General features: G+C 36.2%; 1 protein-coding gene across 1 annotated transcript in view; it reads right to left on the bottom strand.

The window, feature by feature from the left end:
* Nucleotides 1-407: 407 nt before the first annotated feature.
* The window catches only part of EXOC5 (exocyst complex component 5), a 70,235-nt gene continuing 50,211 nt past the window's right edge, over nucleotides 408-20,431 (bottom strand). The window contains exons 13-18 of the mRNA XM_056133841.1: nucleotides 15,417-15,525; nucleotides 10,484-10,604; nucleotides 8,356-8,442; nucleotides 3,817-3,925; nucleotides 3,422-3,637; nucleotides 408-2,570 (exon numbers count right to left, since the gene is read on the bottom strand). Coding sequence (XP_055989816.1) covers nucleotides 2,382-2,570; nucleotides 3,422-3,637; nucleotides 3,817-3,925; nucleotides 8,356-8,442; nucleotides 10,484-10,604; nucleotides 15,417-15,525 — 831 coding nt within the window. The 3' untranslated portion in view covers nucleotides 408-2,381. The remainder of the gene's footprint in view (nucleotides 2,571-3,421; nucleotides 3,638-3,816; nucleotides 3,926-8,355; nucleotides 8,443-10,483; nucleotides 10,605-15,416; nucleotides 15,526-20,431) is intronic.

Raw genomic sequence — 20,431 nt, 5'->3', positions numbered from 1 at the left:
AAAAAATACTTTAAAAATCATAATAAAGAATGCATGTGATTTTATAAATTAAGTTTTATATTTGTTATTGTTCTGCTGCCACTCTAGCAGTGCTTGGCCTGGAAATGCTATGAGGCCATAAGGATCATATGCTTAGGGTACCAATAGTACCCTATCATCTGAATTTGTATCACTTGAGCCACACATCCCCGGGACAAAATTTTATTTCTTAGAGAAAGACAATCTACTTAAGCCAAATTTCTAATCTTGGATTTGTAGTCAAGTACTTTTCTGAAAAAACATGGAACTGAGAAAGAATACTTACCTACAACTATGTAAAATTAGGAACATCTTAAAATTTCAATAAATATATAAAATTCAACATAGATATCCTTAGAATGTAAAAATAGAGTGAAATAAAAAACAACTACAGGGAATTTGTTTATTGAGCAATATGTTAACACTTCTAAATTAAGTATTTACTCATGAATTTTGTCACTGCTCTGTCAATGGACATAATAGAAAATATTGCACAGACTCAAGCAAGGAAAAAGTAATTAACAAAATATCTAAGCAACATTAATTTTTCACATGTAAAGAATTAATTCAAACAAAATAATTTGAATCGCTTCTCTGATTTGAGGTCGTCAAGTGTTCTCTCATATTTATTTGAGATTTTTTTCCTTTTTTTTTTTTTTTTTACAAATTGACACCATGTACAAAGAGTTCAAATGGCCAGTAAAACTACTGCCTAAAAATTGTTGGCTTTAAGTAACAGAGGTATAATTTGAATTCACATCAGAGCTTTCTAAAATAACAAAAGTACAAGCATATGACTTTTTCTTAGTATCCAAAACTTGTTCTGGCTCTCCCTTACCTAAGGAATAGAAAACTAGACAGCCTTTAGAGCTGCCACAATTTCCACAAATGCTTTGATAAAAGTTGGCATACTTCATTTCTCTTGCTTAACTTGATTAACACTGGGTTAAACAGAAAATGAAGAATATTCAGTCAACTGTAAGTTAAATAATAGCTAGCTCTGGAGTTGGAACTTTTGGTAAAGTTGATGACCACTCAGAAACATACACTTAAAAGTAGGCTGAAAAGCCACTTTAAAGAAAAAAAAATTTACAAGTTTATCTGTTGCTAGAAGACTATGAACATCAATATGGAATTTGCAATGCAACATATTATGAATGCATTCTTGCAGAGCAAGTTTATAGATTAATGGCCTTTCTGAATTTCCACAATGTTCTAAGTTTTATGTGATTTATTACATCACGATATTAAGTCAATTTACATTCATTGGAATAACTTCAGAAATGTTTTAGAAAACAATGACAGAAGTAATAGTTTTGGAAAGCAGTCTTAGCAAAAATCATCCTATATTTAGAACATATAATGTTATCTGTGAATTCCCAGACCCTCTTAAAATAGAAGCTACCTGCATGTTTAGCCATCCCATATTTAAGTTTAGCATTAACAATAAAATCTTAAAAGAATTGCATCGTTGCTAAACATTGTCAATATTCTCATATGCACCATTTAGACTATACTTCAAATTTCCACTTCCTTTATAATATTAAAATAATGAATAAATATGGTCCTTTAGTTACATTTCTCCACCTTCTCTTAAATGAAATATAAAATAAGGTAGTTTCATTAATTTCTTGCTAGCATTGGTTTAAAATCTGTTTACTAAATAATAATAAACTTTCTCATTTTTTTTCTCCAGAAAGCAGATCTATTCTGACCTACTTCTATAACTACATAAAATATTTAATCAATTTTAGTTTATAACATTTTTTTCCTGGAACAGTGTTATTTTAGTGTTATTTTATTTCAGAAATATCCAATCAACCAACTACAGAAATGATGTTGAATTGTTAAACAACCTTCTGGAAAAAGGCTAAATGTTCTCTAGGAAACCTAAAATAATTGATTAGTAATGACCAGTGCTGGAAAGAGAAATAGAAATTGATAAATAATAAATACATTTTTGCTGTATTTTATCATTAATGGAAAAACAGGATGGTGAAATATTCCAAAGGAACATATTAGAATAGAACTTGGAACACTGAAAATGACCCCATTTTCCTTCTGACACCAACATTTTCTAGATGAATCAGTAACATGTATTTTCACGGATTTCAAAATTTATAAGTTCAGAATGGAACAATTCTGAACATAAGTTCAGAATTCAACATCAGGGTAAAAAAGAAAAATATGGCTAGTAGTGTCCAAATTTCAAATAAATACTCAGCTTTAAGTATGGCTGCTGTTTTTTCTAAACAGTCATTTATTTCCCCCCCCTAAAATGTTGGCTGTGTTGTAAGAAATCTCCTGTGCTTTCTATCAACCAAGGCCTGTTAATACAGCTCATTTTCCTGGTAAATTCAACCTCAGCTGAAATGTCGAGCAAGGCGAGCAGATCTATAGTCAGCACGAAGTTGTACGAAGGAGTGAAGAATGTTCTTGTCCAGATTAGCAAGTTGCTCTCCTGAACAGACTTGCTTTAAATTATCTGGGGCAACTACCAGAAGATTGCAAAGTGCATGCAGAGTATCAAAAAGCTGTAATACCAGTGGAATCTAAATTGAGATAAGAGAAAGAAAAAATGTAATATTGAAACAAAATAATTTCTAGTTTTACAATTACTCCATTTAAATTATTTTGCTAGCTATTACAAAAGTCAGGACTTACAAATTTAAAGCATTTGATATATTTGAATTTTTTAAAGTTCCTTAAGTGTTAACATTCAAATACTTCAGATGTTACATAAACTTGTCACAATCTTTCTGAAAAGATTTATGATTGTATAAATATTCTTAAAAAGTAACAATTATTTTTACTTTTTTAGTCTAAAGCTACTTATCACTACTTTAGCACATTATTTAGCAAATTAATTTAATATTTAATAAGCAATTTAAACTTTATAAAGAAAACTTATTTCAGAGTGTACATTAAGAAAGAACATGCTTATGTGTGACATAAGCTGTGTTAGTTAAAGAGTAAGGTTATTTGGTCTACAAACCTGAAATATAGCTTTATTTAAAATAAAATTCAAGTCAATTTGTTACTAATGAAAATAAAAAGTTTTTGAAGGAGGAAATGTTAGATCCATCTCACTACAACATCAACAAAGTTATAAACTTTCTAGTAATGACTTAGTACAATTTTTTTTTATTTTTAAAAATTATTATTTTGGTTTTGGGGCCACAGCCCACGATGCTCAGGGGTTACTCCGGACTCTGCACTCATATATTACTCCTGGTGGTGCTAAGGTTATCATATGGGTTTCTGGGGATGGAAACCAGGTTGACTGTGTGCAAAACAAATGCCCTATCCCCTGTACTATTCTCTAGAGCCTGCAGGTACAAGTTTTGAATGGTCTAACATATTCTTTAGGTTATTTATAATACAATTATCTGTGTATACATACCTTGAAGTCTTTGGCACACTTCCTATATTCAGCAACATCACAAATTGCTAACATGCCACCCATACAGCTGTAGGAATATTGTTGAAGATGCTCAAAAATAAGTCGATGAAAACGTACTCCAAGTTCCATCAGAACTGTATCCACATTCTTCCCATCCATGGAATTTTTAATCTTCTCTACTTGCTTTCTTACATAAGCACAGACTTTAACACAGGCCTGTAAAATTATTTCTGCATTTATTATATAGAAATGTGTATACAACTTAAATTCCAGTTTCTCATTAATCTCTAAGAAAGAGAAAAAGAAAGCATCCAGAAAGATGCACCAATGAAAATGTTAACAAAAGTAGTAACAAGGCAGATATTCTTACTAGTAAATTGAATCATTTTACTTACATTAGTATATTGAATCAGAACATTGTTTTCATCTTCTGGCTTAAAGTCTGTTTTCTTTTGTTCTGCAGCTAAGATATGCTTCATCTGTCCAATCATACAATTTAATGTCCTACAGAATGGAAAATACAATCTACTTGATCCATTAAGTCTGTTTACATTTTTACATTTGTACCAAATTAACAAACCATTTTGCTACCATGTATCTTTGATTTTAGAAAAAAGTTAATTCCAGGTCCTGTTGTCAGAGAGCTATTGGGTTTTATTGTTTCCCTTCAAATAAAAAGGCAAAAATTAATTTGTCTAAAATCTATTTGAAGAAAATCTTATTTATGGGACCCTCTCTTTTCCTTGCTCCTCAGACTCCCTTAAAAGAACAATGTGGGGGTTGGAGCGATAGCACAGCGGGTAAGGTGTTTGCCTTGCACGCGGCCAACCCAGGTTCAATTCCCAGCATCCCATATGGTCCCCTGAGCACCACCAGGAGTAATTACTGAGTGCAGAGCCAGGAGTAACCCCTGTGCATTGCCGGGTGTGACCCAAAAAGCAAAAAAAAAAAAAAAGTGAAACACACACACACACACACACACACACACACACACACACACACCAGCCCCACCTCCCCCCCACTCCCCAATGTAAGATACAAAACTCAAGATTACTAAGTAAGCAATAGAGGAGGACGTGGAAGAGTGTGAGGAGGCAAGAAAAGGCAGACTAAAGAGGTGACACAGGAATAGTGTTAACAGGGTCCTGACACCTTTGGTGGTGGTGTAGCACTGTGGCACTGTCCTCTTGTTGTTCATCGATTTTCTCGAGCAGGCACCGGTAACGTCTCCATTGTGAGACTTGTTACTGTTTTTGGCATATGGAATACGCCACAGGGAGCTTGCCAGGCTCTGCCTTGCGGGCAGGACACTCTCAGTAGCTTGCTGGGCTCTCTGAGAGGGACAGAGGAATCGAATCTGGGTCAGCCGCATACAAGACAAATGTCCTACCTGCAGTGCTTGGTGGTGGTGAGGTGTAGTAAACGTACATCGGAACCATAACAGTATTTTAACTATGTTGTCTAAATTATAATAGAAATTTTTAATAAGAAAGAAAGCTACATGGAGAGATGCTTAAAAAGGAGGGCAGGAGGGCAGGCTTATAAAAAAAATACCAGGGTTTGGAGAACTGGAGTGATAGTATAGCAAGTAAGGTGTTTACTTTGCACATGGCAGACCCAGGTTCAATTCCTGGCATCCCATGTGGTAGCCCCAAGCACCAATAGGAGTAATTCCTGAGCCCAGAGCCAGGAGACTCCTGAGTATCGCTGAATGAGGCCCCAAAACAAACAAGCAAACAATTTTCAAATGCCAAGGTTTGGAAGAATAATTGAGTTTCCCAAATTTAACCTTTCAGTCTCAGCACAAGCAGGAGGCTGGGACAAGCAGTACCAAAGACCCTACTGAGATATAAGAGCAAGAGATTATAATAGCATCACTTATGTTTAAGTAATCTAACAGTAATTGGCCACCCAGTTAAGGGAATCACAGTCACGGTCCTCCCGTTGTTCATCGATTTGCTCGAGCGGGCCCAGTAACATTGTGAGACTTGTTACTGTGTTTGGCATAACGAATACGTCATGGGTAGCTTGCCAGACTCTGCCGTGTGGGCGGGATACTCTCGGTAGCTTGCCGGGCTCTCAGAGAGGGGCGGAGGAATCGAACTCAGGTCGGCCATGTTGGCTGCGTGCAAGGCAAACGCCCTACCCGCTATGCTATCGCTCCAGCCCAGTTAAGGGAATAAGAGACTATAATGAGGCCTGACATACATATGACCCTGGGTTCAAACCGCACATCATGTGGTCTCCATTACACAATTTTGGTAGCCTTAGTGGTCCCCAGCATACCTGCAGAGCCCTACTCTGATCCTACAAAAAAATAGAGAAACTATAATGAATCAGAGTTTAGAAATGGTAATAAAATGGATTTTAGGACAATTATGAGGGGCTATTCAAGGCATGGAATTAATAATCTAAGCATAAAGATGAATAGGAAAAGCAGGAAAAGGTAACAGATTGACAAATGATGAAGACGCTAAGGTCTAGAATTTCTGCTGAGATCAGAAAACGGCATACAGAATGGAAACAAGGTTGTAAGCACCAAGCAGGATCTTTATGTTCAAAGATTTTTGTTTTCAATGTAAAAAAAGTCCAGTCAGATACAGGAGTAAGTGGCTAGAGGTGATCAAGAAAACAAACCAATCACACACATATACAACAGTAGAAAAAAAAAAATAAATGCTCCATGAATGAATGGTCTGATATAAAGGATTGAGCAACAAGAGCAATAACGGAAGATGATGAATGTGAGCTATAAAGGCCACAGAGTTTTGGCCTAACAGTAGATGGTTAATAGTTTGAAAACAGAAGCAGGGAAACAGATAAATGCTTAGTTTACCTTTTACCCCAATGAACAGTAGTAGATGATGATTACAAATTCAAGAAATCACTATAGACAACTGTCATTTTCAGTTAATCAAGAAATTTAAAGACTTGGAAATAGATTTAAACTAAAATACAAAATTAATATATATTAAGATAGTAAAAAAAATGTATATTAATGTAGTTCTAAAGGTCTAATGTATCCAATCTCACCCTCAGGCCCCTTGCCAAAATCATTTTCAAATATTCTAAGCAAAACTATCTTAGTTTTTGTTTGATTATTTTTGGGCCAGACTTGCTGTGCTTAGGGCTTACTCCCAGCTCTGTGCTCTGGGATCCCTCCTGACTAGGCTCAGGGATCCATATATAGTGTCACAGATAGAATGTGGGTTGGACACACACATGTCCTACGTAGTATACTATATCTCTTCAGCCCCAAAGTTATCTTACATTTACGTCAGAAATTTAGATTAGGAAAATAAACTTTTGAAAGTGATAAATATAATGTGATTGTATTACACAGGATAACATTTAATGAAGTTCAATATATGCAAAATGTTAAAAAAAAACTAAAAACTAAAAACAAAAGGAAAGAATGCACTTTAAGTTTCTTAAAAAGAAGCCAATTATTCAGCAAACTAATATGAGTAATATTATAAATATCTCTATTTTTCCAGCTTTATTCTTCAATTTTATTTTTCCTTATCATATACTCTGGTTGTTCTTGATCTTGTGAGAAAACAACTGGGAGGTGAATTTCAAGTAATTTATTGTTATAGTTCAATGAAAGTTCTTTTCATAAATTTTACTGAATTTCAGATATTCTTACAACAGCATATATACAATATGCATTCTAATATGTTTCCTTGAATAGAATTACAGTAAAGACAAACCCAAACCAAGTAGCATGGGCTTTAGAATGAGTACTACCTTAAAATGTGTGATGCTGAACAAATTATATCATTAAGTCTCTGTCCTTCATCTGTAAAATGGAAATACTTCCTACCTAAAATGTGAAATAATATAGCTATAGTATCTGACTCTTGAACTATGCTTTATAAACGATAGCTGTTATAATCATCAGCAAAATATATTCCTACCACCGTCTCAAAAAAAGCAGCAACCCTTCTTTTTAGAATTATAAGCAATTAACTAATAGGTGCATGGCAGAGCCTGGCAAGCTACCCGGGGTGTATTCGATAAGCCACAAACAGTAACAATAACAGGTCTCATTCCCCTGACCCTGAAAAGAGCGTCCAATATGGCAGCATAGGGAAAGACGAGTAAGGAGAGGCTGCTAAAATCTCAGGGCTGGGATGAATAGAGATGTTACTGGTGCCTGCTCAAGTAAATCAATGATCAACAGGATAACAGTGATACAGTACTAACTAAGAAGCAATTAAAAAATTTATAGTAGAATTTACAAATTCACTTACTAGGAATTATTTTTAAAATTTGGTGTATTTATTGAAAACATTTCAAATACAAGTCTGGAAACTGTAAATAAAAATACAGATCTTTTTGGGGCTGAAGTGATAGTACAGTGGGTAGGGCGTTTGCCTTGCATGTGGCCGACCTGGGTTCGATTCCCAGCATCCCATATGGTCCCCTGAGCACCGCCAGGAGTAATTCCTGAGTGCATGAGCCAGGAGTAAGCCCTGTGCATCGCCAGGTGTGACCCAAAAAGCAAAAAAAAAAAAAAAAATATATATATATATAGATCTTTATATCATATTTCTGACTCATTTTGGGGGGACATACAGGGCAAACTCAGGGCTCACTCCTAGAAGTGCTCAGGAATGATATGGAGTGCCAGGGATTGAATCCAGATCAGACATGTGTAAGGCAAGGGCCCTGCTCAGCATACTATCTCTCTGGACTCCATACCATTTTTTAGTTTGTATGTGCATGTGTACAAAGGAGGAGGGAACTGACTAAAATGGTTATAAATTAAATCTTGATGTTAAAGTAAATACAATATAATAACTTCGAGAAATAACTAAGCAATCCAATAAAAACAACATTCCAATACATATTAAGATAATAAACCATTTTTATGCTCCTTTAATGGTATTTCTACAATTTAAAAAAAAAAGGTGAAACCAGTAACTTGCCTATCAATGCCAGTATCCAGTTTCATCTCCATTTGTTCAATTATTTCTTTTTTCTTCTGAAGGCATTCAGATAATTTTGGAGAAGAGCTATCAAATGTTTAGAAAAAAATCATTATTAATAACCATACAATTCTGTTTTTCCATACACTGGAATAACATATATTGTTACATACACTTATAAATATTCAATACAAAAACATACTATATTAATTTGCTCACAAACCCAAGAAGGATATGAATGGCAAAGTAGTTAATTAGCATTCACTTTGTCCAATACATTATAATTATCACTAAGAAAAATTAACAAGTTAAAAGGTTTAGATTTGTTTTTATGTCCTAAGAGACATCTGTAAGAATATGAACATGATTTTTAAAATTCTGAATGATTTGGGAATTTGAAATTGTTTTAAATTAAACATGTGATATAAAAAAAATCCACAAGGTAAAACCAGAGTATTAAGAATATAGTTAATCTTTAAATACTTATTAGATTTCAAGATTAACAGTCAATGCAATTATATTTAGTTTTCCTGCATTAAAATAACAAATTGTTAATCATAGTTGCGTTTTAAATGTTGCTTTCTAAAACACTGAAAATATTAAGGAATGTACAATCCAAATAAATGCAAACTCTTTTTGCATTTGCACAGCGGGTAGGGAGTTTGCCTTGCACGTGACCAACCTGGGTCGCCCAGGTTCGATTTCTCTGCCCCTCTCAGAGAGCCCGGCAAGCTACTGAGAATCTCTCACCCGCATGGTAGAGCCTGGCAAGCTACCTGTGGTGTATACGATATGCCAGAAACAGTAATAAGTCTCACAATGGAGACATTACTGGTGCTGACTCAAGCAAATCGATGAACAACAGGAGGACAGTGCTACAGCTCTTAAAATTTCCAAGGCCAAGGGAACTCAGCTGCTAAAAACACAGAGGCCATGCAAGCATGCAGCTATGAGTTCCATCCCCAGTGCTGCCCTCTGCTCCTAACCACACCTCCCGCAGGCCCCTGCACCACACCCAACTTCCCCAGTGGTCCTGGCATGGTCCTGGTAGCCCTGCTGTCTGGGATTGCTGGCAAATAACAGGGTGTGCAACCTCCAGCACACAGATATATGAGAAGAAACAAAAATTAAAAAATTATGATTCCAGTAAGCTCAACAACTACAGATATGCAGCACTACTATCAGGAATGCAACCTCTGGTAAACACATGTGTGATTTTACAGAGATTTCCAGAGGACTACAACCATTAATGTGTATAAGCAGTACAATCAGAGGAATATTACCTTTGCAGCACCTGCAGCCAAGTGTGTAGGCATCGCAACCAGATCTGTAACCTCTGGTGAGCATAGTAACCAAATATGTGCAACCAGCATCATTGTAAGAAGAAAAAAAATGGTGTGTGTGGTGGAAAGGTAGTGTTGAGAAGAGATATAAAGTTTCTTCTCAAAGATCACAAGTTAACATTAAGAATGTTTCTAGATTAGTAGTTTTGGGGGTTTTGGGGTTATACCCAGCTCAAAGGTTTACTCCTGGCTCTGCACTCAAGAAATCACTCCTGGTGGGGCCTGGGAGACTATATGCGTTACTGAAGATTGAGCCTGGTTCAATCACATGCAGAGCAGGAGTTCTATACAATCTACTAGCTCTCTCGTCCCTAACTAATTTCTTAACACATTTTATTACATGTAAATTTCATAAAGTATGCTCATGACACACTAATTCTTACATGCTTTAAAATTCCCATAAATTGACATTAGGATATCAGACAAATGTTAATACCTCATCAAAATCCGTTCCATATAACTTTTATTGTCTTTACACTGTGGAACATGTGTAAAAGTAGAGTGCCTAGTAGATATTCTAAAAAAGATCAAACTTTATGACTGTCACAGAGCTCCTCTTTGGCATATTTAGGTTTACAACAGATTCAGCCTTTACAAATGATAATACCACAGACAAAGATAAACAGAAACGTGAAGAAGCAAAATTTCTTTTACTTTTTAATTTCATACAGGACAGATATACTGTCCTGTATACCTTTTTGTAAGCATGCATTACTTTTAAAATTTAACAAGATAAGCATATTATAATATCATGTAAGTATTGATGAAAATAAGATGTGACTAACCTTATTAGTGGCATAAGGTGATCATTAAACTGCTTGTCAAAAAGATGAAAAACTGTATTGGCCTGTTGCACAACATCCAAAAAATACAGATTTGCATTCCTAGAATCTGAAGAAGGAATTCCTAAAATACGGAAGTATACAAAAGAATTAAATTTTAAATAATCAATTATTTTTATAAATAGAAGAGTAAATTTAAGCTTGATTGAGATTAATGAAATATATCCAAAATTATTCCGGGGGATGGGGAGACAGAAAAACAGGTATGGCTTCTGTATACATGCAGTTGACTCAGGCTTGATCCCCAGCATCCCATACTGTCACCTGAGTGCAGAGCAAGGAGTAAAATCCTGAGCACAGCCAGGTGTGATTTAAGCCCTAAGTACCACGTGGTGCGGCCCAAAAAACAATAATAATTCTTGTTATGTCCAATTTTCACTGCCTTCATTATTTGAGATAAACTGAAAAATAAATTAATAAATGAATCAAACTAGACTGTATCTTCTCCATCTCTTTCTAACTCAAGCCTAATAATTTGCATGAATCATGAAGAAATTTTCCCACTTTTCTTATAACTAGGCCTGCTTATCTGATAAAACAATTTTCTTAATGGTTTCTTGATAACATATTTTCATTTTGTCATACATCGTTGCCATAATAACGCATGTAAACTTACACATTTCACTCACTATACTCTTTTCATTATTTCCTTGAAGTTATTCAAAGGGTCAGGGAGATAGCAGAGCAGTTAAGGTGCCTGTCTTGCACACAGCTAATCCCCAGCACCATATATTGTCACCCAAGTGCCACCAGAAGTGATCTCTGGGGGCAGAGTTAGTAGTTAGCTTGGGCACAGCAGTGAGGCCTCCCCAAAAACAAAAAATAAAATAAATTATATTGGGGGCTGAGCAATAGTACAGCGGGATAAGGGTTTGTCTTGCACAAGGCTGACCCAGGTTCAATTCTCAGTCCCCCAGACCCCACCCCATTGCTCCCAGAGCCTACCAGGAGTGATCTCTGAATGTAGAGACTAGAGTTAAGACCTAAACACTGTTGGATGAGGCCATAAATAAATAAATAAATAAATAAATAAATTCTCCTCCTAAAGAATACTAATTATCAGCATAGTGTTCAAGTCACTTCACATTCTGTCTCCAAAAGAGAAAGCTGATCTCAGAGAATTTATCCGTCATTTTTCTGTTTTTATTAAAATACATAAATGATAAAAATTATTCATAGGAACAAAATGAATGTTTAATACTTACATTTCTTTACAGATAAGGATTTTTGATGTTTAAAAGAGACAAAATCAACAATAAGTATAAAAATTAAAGACACCAGGAGAAATGAGAAAAATGTTAGTACATATTCACTGTTACTGTCCTCCCATTGTTCATCGATTTGCCCCAGCGGGTACCAGTAACGTCTCCATTGTGAGACTTGTTGTTATTCTTTTTGGCATATCAAATAATATGCCATGGGTAGCTTGCCAGGCTTTGCTGTGCGGGCCAGATACTCTTGGTAGCGTGCTGGGCTCTCTGAGAGGGGTGGAAGAATTGAACCCTCATTGGTCACGTGCAAGGCAAAGGCCCTACCTGCTGTGCTCCAGCCTGGCCCCAAAACTAGTAATAATAATTCAGAATAAAAACTCACCAAGCATTGTTATGTACATTTTAGTATTATTTACATTATTAAATTCCTATAAAGAAACAAGATAGCTTACTATAAGTGATGGGTAAACTTGTATATGCATAATAGAATTATAAGCAATCCTTTGAAATTATTGCAATATAAAGTTAATAGCTGTAAGTTGTCATCCTACCAGGAATATTCCTAAACCTTTCCAAATTGATAGTACTGCTATTAATGAAAATGCAATATAAATTACTCAATAAAAATTACTTTACACTTTATTTTTAAATTCAAGTCATTTTTCATTTATTTACTTTTTTGTTTTATGGCCACACATGGCTGTGCTCAGGGCTTACTCCTGGCTCTGCTCAGGGACCACTCCTGGCAAGCTTAGGGGAACCATATGGACTGTTGGGGAGTGAACCAGGCAGGCCAACTGCAAAGCAAATGTCTAACCTGCTATACTATCTCTCCAGCCATACTTTTCATATCTTTATAAATATTATTTCAAAACAAATGAAAAATTTGAGAAAGCAAGTTTTAAATACTGAGGTTAGAAGCACACTGTAAGTTGAAAAAAAACAAAGCAGGGTATAACACTTATCTAGATTATGAAAAACTATGTAAAGAATAGGTAAGATCAGTTATTGTTACTGCATTATGGATAATACATTTTATGGTTAAAAACTTATTGACTGTCTGAATATTAAAAAAAACCCTTATGGAATGATGGTTTTATATAGTCGCTAAGGAAATTTTAAGTATCTGTCCTTTCTAGGTGTTAGACTGTAAGAGAATAAAACAAGTTAGCATCCTAGTCATAAAAACTTAAACTACTGTTTTCATCTCAGAGACACTTTCTCCCTATATTCAGTTTACTCCCTCACTTCATGCAGCTCAGTTTTGTTTATCACCTCAGAGAACTTCTTCTGTAATCATCTTTTCTTAGAAAGTCCTCTGTCCCTAATCTACCCACACCACTTCATCATTACTCTCTTCACTGTGCTTCTTTACCATTTGTCTATCTTTTCCTCAGGAATATAAGCAACAGCAGCACAGAAGCAAGCACTCAGTGTGTGCTGAATACATTTATTTAGATGAAGAGGCAGATATTAACAGATGAAAAATTCACTCTGAAAAGTGATATGAAAAAAGCCATTTAGTGATGAAACACTAAATGGCTATGCTGGGAAAGGTCTATTTCAGCTAGAATGATAATAAAGGCTTCTCTGAAAAGGTGGTATCTTAGTTGAGATGTGAAGACTCAAAAAAAAGTCTATCTGAGAACAAAAAAGGACTTTTAAGATAGAGAAAAAACAAAGGTAAAAAGCCTGAACAAGTCATAATCACAATAGTCAAGGACAGTCATAGTCAGGATAGTAAAGGATCCTCTCTCCCCCTCCTCCTATTCTTCTGGGAGCCTGGCAGTCACACCCATGAACTGCCTCCGGTGCCATATAAACTTATTAACTGGCCATGATTCAGACATTCACAAATAAATCTCGAAAGAGATCAACAAGATGCAGAGATGCTTCCAGACCCCAAAGTCACCATCCAGTTAAAATTTTAACTTCAGGGCTGGAACGATAGTACAGCAGGTAGAGCGTTTCCCTTGCATGAGCTCTACCTGGGTTTGATTACCTGCATCCCATGTGGTCCCTCAAGCACCGCCAGGAGTAATTCCCGAGTGCAAATTCCTGTGCAAAGCCAGGAGTAACCCCTGTGTATCACCAGGTGTGACCCAAAAAGCAAAAACAAAACAAAACAAAAAAAAACCCTTCAATTGTAACACCCTATTCAAAATTTTAGAATTTCTGGAGCATGCAGCCATGTGACATCTCATACTCTGTATCACTGCAATATAACCAGGAGTAGTACACCACATTAGAGGGGATGTAAAGTAGAAGGCAACCAATCTCAATCAAGAAAATATTAACACACAGGCTTAACCTGTAACATAAGTGTTAGTAACTTCTTATATAAGGGCCTAGTTGTTCCAGGGTTAGATACAAGAATCTTCACACACTTTATTGTAAGGAAACCTTTTTTTTTGGACAATTTTTAGTGAAATACTCATAATAAATAATACAAAATAAATTATTTAGGGCATGCTATTGGGGCAGACTTAGGTGGTAGTTGGGGAAACTGGAAACAATGGTGTTGGAATATTTTATGCAATAAATCATTGTGAACAACTTTATTCAATTAATTTTTTAAAAAGAGTCTGAGCAAGTAAAAGAAATGGATGCAGGTCAGAATGACTGAGGCAGTGAGAAACGTACAAGATGGTGAGTGAGGGCAGTATACGATGAAGATGACTACATCAGGAATAATCCACACCTACATATGTTGGTAGTGGCCCCAACATAGGTAGGTGTGGTCCCCAAATACAAACCAAACCAAAGCCAGGCTTTATAAAATGTCTGTTTTTCTTTAAGAAGAAAAGGAAATCACTGAAGGGTCTTCATGAAAACTTTAATCAATCTATTATGTGGAGGAAGATATACAGAGGAAGAAATGTACACAGGAAAATAAGATACGAATGTTCGGAAATAAGATATGAACAGATGGTGTTTAATTTGGGAGGCATCAACACAGACAAAAAAAGTAAGATGTATTTGAGTTTTATTGAAAATATACTAAAAGGATCTGCTGAAAGACTATTGGGTTGATGGAAAAGGAGAATTAGGGTAATTCCTGAATTTGGGACTTCAAATAAACAGCAATTCCTTTGAAAGATATGTTAAGGAATGGATGAAACTAGGTTTAGGTGAAAGATGGAAGTTTCATTTCAGATGTCAAATTTAAAATGTAACATACTGATAGGCAGGTTGGTTATGAGGACAATTAGATTACTGAGAGGAGAATTTAAGGAATAAAACATTATTATACTATTCCGGTATAAAAGACCAAAGGAAAAAACATTTAAAACAATTTTAAATTTACTCCTTATAGACTTAATTTGGAATATTTCCCCCCTCTATACTTATATTACTCAAGTCCTTTAATTATTAACTACTATCACTTTGTTTCCTTAATATTTTATAACTTATAGCACTGTACTATACTCTGCTATTCAACTGAAGGACTTAAGTAGTTTATCCCTGCCCTGCTAAATATAAGTAATATGAAGAGATCATTTTACAGCTTTTTAGTACCTGAAAAATCCTGGCATTATAGAACCTCAAAAAGAACTGTTCATTACACTGCTGAATTTACAGTATATGAGATAAAATATGCTTTAAAAATTGTACATATAAATTTAATCAAATGGGATCAAAGGAGTTAACACAAATATACTTACCAGCAAGACCTGTCTCCAAAGCATAATCAATATGCTCAATACATAAAAATTCCACAAGAATGGTAAAAATTCTAAAGGCATTCCTTGGTAAATCAGAAGGATCAGAGAGCTTTCAAAAACAAACAAAAAATATTACTGAAGTCTACCTTTTAAAAACCAACATTTTAAAAGCAATCAACTTCGTATAAGCAGTCAGAAATTCCAAATATCAATCAAAATGGTAATTTATATCTCCTCCTCCCCACTCCAATAGCTCTCCTCACATACACACACGTTTAGTTACAATGTTCTCCAATCTGTCTACAGCTCTTCAGCTTCTGCTATTCAAAATTCTTTTCAAATTTGTAACTGTACCCATTATAGCTGGAGCGATAGCACAGCAGTAGGGAATTTGCCTTGCACAATTCCTCCACCTCTCTCAGAGAGCCCGGCAAGCTACTGGGCCTGCATGGCAAAGCCTGGCAAGCCACCTGTGACGTATTGGATAAGCCAAACACAGTAACAACAAATCTCCCAATGGAGACGTTACTGGGCCCGCTCGAGCATATCAATGAACAATGGGAGGACAGTGCTACAGTGCTACCCATTAGTGGACTACTAGAAAGAGAAGAAAATCGATAGAAAATATATATAAATATATATACAACAAAAACAAGTTTAGTTCCATAAAATGCAATCCACTAAACAAACATCACACACACACACACACATACACACACACACACACACACACAAAGCATGCACACATACATGTAGAAGCTGTCGTGTAAAATACAGTTCTCATTTCAAAGATTCTTAAAAGTCATTAACTAAATAAGAGCTACTCTAGCAACTCTGACCAAGAGTTTGGGGATATGACTGAGTGGCAGAGATCATGCCTTCTTTATGTGAGGTCCTGGGCACCATCCCTAGTACCTTGCAAAAATGAAAAAAAAAAAAAGAAAGAAAAAGAAAACCCTACAGCTTACTCTTCAAGTTCATGTTCTCCCTTGAATACGTATCTTGCTTGCTTGTCTATGTTTCTTTGATTACCTATACCCACTGTGGAAAAAGCCTGTGTTCTTTCTTGAACACACACTTCTCCCTTTCTCTCCCCTTATATCTTTCTAAATAAGATTCAATAAAAACTTTCTTGCTTCACAAAGAAAAAAGAAAGGAAAAGGAAGAGGGTAAAGAAAAAGGAGAAGGAAGGAAGGAAGGAAGGAAGGAAGGAAGGAAGGAAGGAAGGAAGAGAAGCAGGGAGGGAGGGAGGGAGGGAAGGAGGGAGGAAGAAAACCGCACAAAATCTGGATGAAAAGGTTCTTCTATGGCAAAGTTAAAATAGTAAAATTAGTAACAGATGCACTATAAAAATAGAGCAAGCTCGAATCCCAGATTGATTATTTCCTGTCTGGGTGAACCCTCGACATGATACTCTGCCCTATCAAATCTCAACTTCATAAGGCAGAAATATATCTTCAGCTATATATAACATCCTAACATTCTTAGCACAGTTTGCCATGTAATAAACTTACAGTAAGAAATGTCATTTTCATGTTGATGCTGCTGAGGACTTGTTATGCTGAAAAAAATGTGAGAAACCAGAAACCAAAGCTTAATAGTACAGGGGGTATGACGTTTGCCTTGCACATACCTGATCTGGGTCTGACAGCTAGCATACCAAGTACTGGCAGAAATGATTCTGAACGGAGAGTCAGAAGTAACCCCTGAGCACTGCAAGGTATGACCCCAAAACAAAACAAAATAAAAAACTACCTCTCAATTTTTTTTATAACTGCTACCTAATTACCAATTGATGTCTGCCTATTTACTGTCTCCATTCACGCACCTTCTCATAAGAATTCTTAATTATTGATGTGTAGAGTTAGGAGTTGATGAAATCCAGTTATTTTATATACCCTCTAAACCTTGATTATAAATACTGATTTGATATTACCCATTTCCCTTCCTGGTCTTAAAATTGTGCAGTATTTGTTCCTCATCAGTCTATTGTAACATTCACATTCCTTTTATTTGCTCACTTATATTCATTAAAATTGTGCAAACAATACAAATTTCACCCTCCTCCTGTTCACAAATATCCGTGAATAGCTAGTAAGAGGACAAAGAATTTCTAAGTATACAGACGCCTTAAACAATCTTCTAATTCACTAAGCAATATAATTTCACTAATGAATTCTATAAAACATGTAAGGAAGAAATAAAATAAAATTTACAAACAGAAAATTAAAGATTAAAGGATATTTTTCAACTCATTCTATGAGGCCAAAGATTCTATTAAATACCCTAAAACTAAATTTAAATAGAATTTCTTAAAATATTATGTTCGTACTATGGGATGCAGCGAAAGCCATATTAAGGGGAAAATTTATAGCTCTGCATATCTTAGAACTGTAGGAAGGATGCACATAAACAACTTAACCTCACAGCTGAAGACCTTAGAAAAGGATCAACAGAAAGAGCCTAAATCAGGCAGAAGAAAAGAGATCATAAAACTTAGAGCAGAAATCAATGACATGGAAACCAAAGAAACAATCTGAAAAATCAATGAAACCAAGAGCTGGTTCCTCAAGAAAATAAACAAGATAGATAAACCACTAGCAACACTCACAAAGAAACAGAGAGAGAGAACCCTAATAAACCGAATCAGAAATGAGAAGGGGGATATCACAACAGAAACCAAAAAAGTCCCGAATATCATCAGAAACTACTCTGAAAGTCTGTATGCCACGAAACAAGAGAACCTAGAAGAAATGGATAAATTCCTGGATTCCTATAATCTCCCAAAGCTGAATCAAGATACAGAGTACCTGAATAGACCTATTAACATCAAGGAAATTGAAACTAATCAAAAGTCTTTCCAAAAACAAAAGCCCAGGTCCAGATGGATTCTCTAGCGAATTTTTCCAACCATTTAAAGAGGACCTACTGCCAGTCCTTCTCAAGCTTTTCCAGGAAATTGAAAAATCAGGAACTCTCCCAAACAGTTTCTATGAAGCCCATATCTCTCTAATATCAAAAGGAAACAAAGACACCACAAGAAAAGAAAACTAGGGGCTGGAGAGATAGCACAGTGGGTAGGGCGTTTGCCTTGCACGCGGCCGACCTGGGTTTGATTCCCAGCATCCCATATGGTCCCCTGAGCACTGCCAGGGGTAACTCCTGAGTGCAGAGCCAGGAGTAACCCCTGTGCATCGCCGGGTGTGACCCAAAAAGCAAAAAAAAAAAAAAAAAAGAAAGAAAAAAAGAAAACTACAGGACGATATCCCTGAAGAACACAGATGCGAAGATTCTCAACAAAATACTAGCAAATATAATTCAACAACTCATCAAGAAGATCATACACCATGACCAAGTGGGATTCATCCCGGGGATGCAAGGATGGTATAACATTCAGAAATCGATCAACATAATCCATCATATCAACAAAAGCAAAGGTAGAAACCATATGATCATATCAATAGACGGAGAAAAAGCATTTGACAAGATCCAGCACCTGTTTATGATGAAAACCCTCATCAAAATGGGGACAGAGGGGACTTTCCTTAATATAGTTAAAGCCATCTACCACAAGCCTACTGGTAGGGGCTGGAGCGATAGCACAGCGGGAGGGCGTTTGCCTTGCACGCAGCCAACATGGCCGACCAGAGTTCGATTCCTTCGCCCCTCTCGGAGAGCCCGGCAAGCTACCGAGAGTATCTCGCCCGCACGGCAGAGCCTGGCAAGCTCCCCGTGATGTATTCGATATGCCAGACACAGTAACAACAAAGTCTCCAATGGAGACATTACTGGGCCCGCTCGAGCAAATCGATGATCAATGGGAGGGCCTTTACTTTACTTTACTTACCACAAGCCTACAGCAAGCATTATCCTCAATGGGGAAACACTGAGAGCCTTCCCCCTAAGATCAGGGACGAGACAAGGATGTCCACTCTCTCCACTGCTGTTCAATATAGTACTGGAAGTACTTACAACAGCGATTAGGCAAGAAACAGACATTAAGGGCATCCAGGTAAGAAAGGAAGAAATCAAGCTCTCATATTTGCAGATGATATGATATTATACTTAGAGAACCCTAAAACCTCTACCAAGAAACTCCTAGAAACAACAGACTTGTATAGTAAAGTCGCAGAATATAAAATCAATACCCAAAAGTCCATGGCTTTCCTATACGCAAATAGTGAAAGAGAAGAAAGTGACATGAAGAAAACAATCCCGTTCACAATTGTGCCCCAGAAAATCAAGTACCTAGGAATCAACTTGACTAAGGAAGTAAAGGACCTGTACAAAGAAAACTACAAAACGCTACTTCAGGAAATAAAAGAGGACATGAGGAAATGGAAAAATACCCCCTGTTCATGGATCAGGAGAATTAACATTGTTAAAATGGCATTACTTCCAAAAGTACTGTACAAATTCAACGCAATCCCTATTAGGATACCCATGACATTCTTCAAAGAAATGGAGCAAACACTCCTGAAATTTATCATAAATCACAAATCATCCTGTTATTCGTCGACTGCCTCGAGCAGGCCCCAGTAACGTCTCCTTCATCCTAGCCCCGAGATTATATTCAAGGCTCTTTAGGAGAATGAGACCCATCATTGTTACTGGTATTTGGCATATTGGGTACGCCACAGGGAGTTTGCCAGACTATGCCGTGTTGTGTAAAAAGAAAAAAAAAAAGACCCGAAATTTATATGGAACAAATAAGACCCCACGAATAGCTAAAGCAATTCTTGGGAAAAAGAAAATGGGAGGAATCAACCTCCCTAACTTCAAACTCTACTACAAAGCAGTAATAATAAAACAGCATGGTACTGGAACAAAGGCAGAGCTGTAGACCAATGGAACAGGGTTGAATTTACTGACATCTCTCCCCAAGCATACGACCATCTAATCTTTGATAAGGGGGCAAGAAAAGTGAAGTGGAGCAAGGAAAGCCTCTTTAACAAACTGTGCTGGCAAAACTGGATGGCTACATGCAAAGAATTGGGCTCAGATCTCTGCCTAAC

The sequence above is a fragment of the Sorex fumeus genome, unplaced genomic scaffold (assembly GCF_029834395.1).
Source record: "Sorex fumeus unplaced genomic scaffold, SorFum_2.1 ptg000098l, whole genome shotgun sequence".
In the NCBI taxonomy this organism is placed as follows: domain Eukaryota; kingdom Metazoa; phylum Chordata; class Mammalia; order Eulipotyphla; family Soricidae; genus Sorex; species Sorex fumeus.
This window is presented reverse-complemented; position numbering and strand designations above follow the sequence as displayed.